At 43.0% G+C, this 2188-nt stretch overlaps 1 protein-coding gene across 1 annotated transcript in view; it reads left to right on the plus strand.

The window, feature by feature from the left end:
- Nucleotides 1-231: 231 nt before the first annotated feature.
- The window catches only part of LOC107103870 (TNF receptor-associated factor 2-like), a gene marked incomplete at its 5' end in the record, with an annotated part of 9888 nt that continues 7931 nt past the window's right edge, over nucleotides 232-2188 (plus strand). The window contains one exon of the mRNA XM_015403713.1: nucleotides 232-419. Coding sequence (XP_015259199.1) covers nucleotides 232-419 — 188 coding nt within the window. The remainder of the gene's footprint in view (nucleotides 420-2188) is intronic.

A 2188-nucleotide genomic window follows, 5' to 3' on the forward strand; every position in this document is an offset into this window, starting at 1 on the left:
TGTTTTTTTCACATTTGTGAGATAATTATTGATAATGAGACAGAATCTCATTAATTATGTTGGTTTGGTGGAACGTTTCCCTTCTTCTCTGAAAGCTGCTTCCTCTATGAAGGAAACGGCTTCAGATCATTTCTCTGCTCTAAGTTCCAGGGCTGCTAGTGAAGCCTGATGATCTCTGCTTTAACGAACCAAAGACTAGCAGAAAATCCAGGGAGTTTGTGAAGTTGTAAGAACCTGCCGATGATGTTGACCTGCAGGCCAACCATGAGGGCAGCTGTGACTTCATCATCATCATGTGTCCGTCATGTAAGGAGCTGATGAGGGCCAATGAACAGGAGCGCCACAATGAGAGGGAGTGTCCAGAGAGGACGCTGAACTGCAAATACTGCAAAGAACCGTTCCTGCTGAAGAACATCAAGGTGAGTTTTCCCTCTGATGTAGGAACAGGTGAACCACACCTGAATGATGGCTTCAGGTGTCTGTGCTGTTTCCAGAAGGTTCATGGTTGGTTTGATGCTTCAATCAGCAAAGGTTGGTCACTGATGGAACAGGTTCGCTCTCACCTGTTATTCATTGTCATTAAAACAACTGAAAAGGTTGAAGAACGATAAAGGAACAAAGATCAGTGGGTGATCTCAGGTCGTCTCAGGAGGGGAAGCTGATCTCTGACACAGTGATCATTATTAATTAGTTGATTCCATAAAATGATCACGACTCTCAGAAAACCTTGTTCATGTTCTGAGTCTTTCAACAATCTGTCCCTCTGGGTCCATTTAATTCTATTCAGTGTATTTCTATAGCACTGCCTTTGGAGTAATCAGTGATTCAGACTGAAAGATGGCCGCCACTCCTCCTCCTCACCAAGAACTTCTGGGGATGTGAAAATTAAAATAACTAGAAGGAGTTGCCTCATTTATGCTCACATAATCCTCTTGCTGCAGCCAGGTTTCTGTAAGGCAACATAAATCAATGTGATTATCAGAAATTCTATTCAGTGTATTTCTATAGCTCACATCATGTCCTCTCAGGTCACTTTCCAGTTCACCAGATCATCCAGTCAGATTGATTCAAAGTTTCTATCTAAGGAAAAATGAAGTCATTAACCAGCAGACTTTAGAGGACAGAGATCTGCTGCTAAATAAATCATTTAATGGTTTTTACGAGTTATTATTATTTTCAATAGATTGTTCTGATTAGGAGACGAGAGTTCAGGCTCCTGCTAACACCTGATGCTCCGTGTTTCTGCAGCGTTATCAAGGACGGCTTTCATTTCTGGTAAAAACCAGAAACTAATGTTTCACATGAACACCCACTCATGATGCCATCTCCACTAGAAAGCTGGAAAGAATGTTATGATGCTGGAGTTGCTGAGATGTGGTGAACTTTGACCTTTCAACATGGTGGAGAGCAGTATAAGGATTCTGTGTGGCGAATGCAACTTCGTTAAACGCTCTCTGGTGGGTTTGCAGCCTCCACAGAGCTGGAAACAAATATCCACTAAACTAAAGACAGACTGCCATCTCAGAGTTGATCCCGTTTTCTGTGTTGCTCCTTTTTCACAAAGCCAAAAACCACCTAAAGCGTAAAACTTTTTAGCGGATTGTTCCCTTTCCATCAAGCTTTCCTGATTCCGTACTTTAGAATCAGCTGATGATGAAGCAGCAGGTCAGGAGAATCCCTGGAGGGTTAGGGAGAAGGGCTAACCCACATTTCTCTGCTCTACCAGCACGAAAACACTGGAACGCAATGCGCTGTTCCAGTAATCCTGGGAAATCATGAGGACCTCATGGCGGCAGCATTAGTGATGTTCCTGTGAAGAGGAGGAGCCGAGGATCCAGGAAGTCTTTGCAGCTGCTCTTCTTCAACATTTAGCTCTGCTTCAGCCTTCTTCCAAATGTCTCCTTTAGATCTTCTACACAATCCACCAAAAAATCTATTGTTGTGAATGTTTAAAAAAAACAAAAAAATATCCAACCTAAAACAAATTTGCATTAATATTCACAGCCTTAAAAGAGGAAGATTGTGCTGATTGATTATCAGTTTGGTTTTTCCTTCGTCTGATTGGACAAACGAGCATCAGGTCAGAGGAACCGTCTGTAGACCTTTGAAGAGAAGGATGGGAGCCGTCCAACCCGAGCATGGAGGGAGAAGGACCTTAGGTTCCCAGCGCTGGCCTTAATGCTGCGTT

This window comes from Cyprinodon variegatus, unplaced genomic scaffold (assembly GCF_000732505.1).
Source record: "Cyprinodon variegatus isolate N-32 unplaced genomic scaffold, C_variegatus-1.0 Scaffold1549, whole genome shotgun sequence".
NCBI lineage: Eukaryota > Metazoa > Chordata > Actinopteri > Cyprinodontiformes > Cyprinodontidae > Cyprinodon > Cyprinodon variegatus.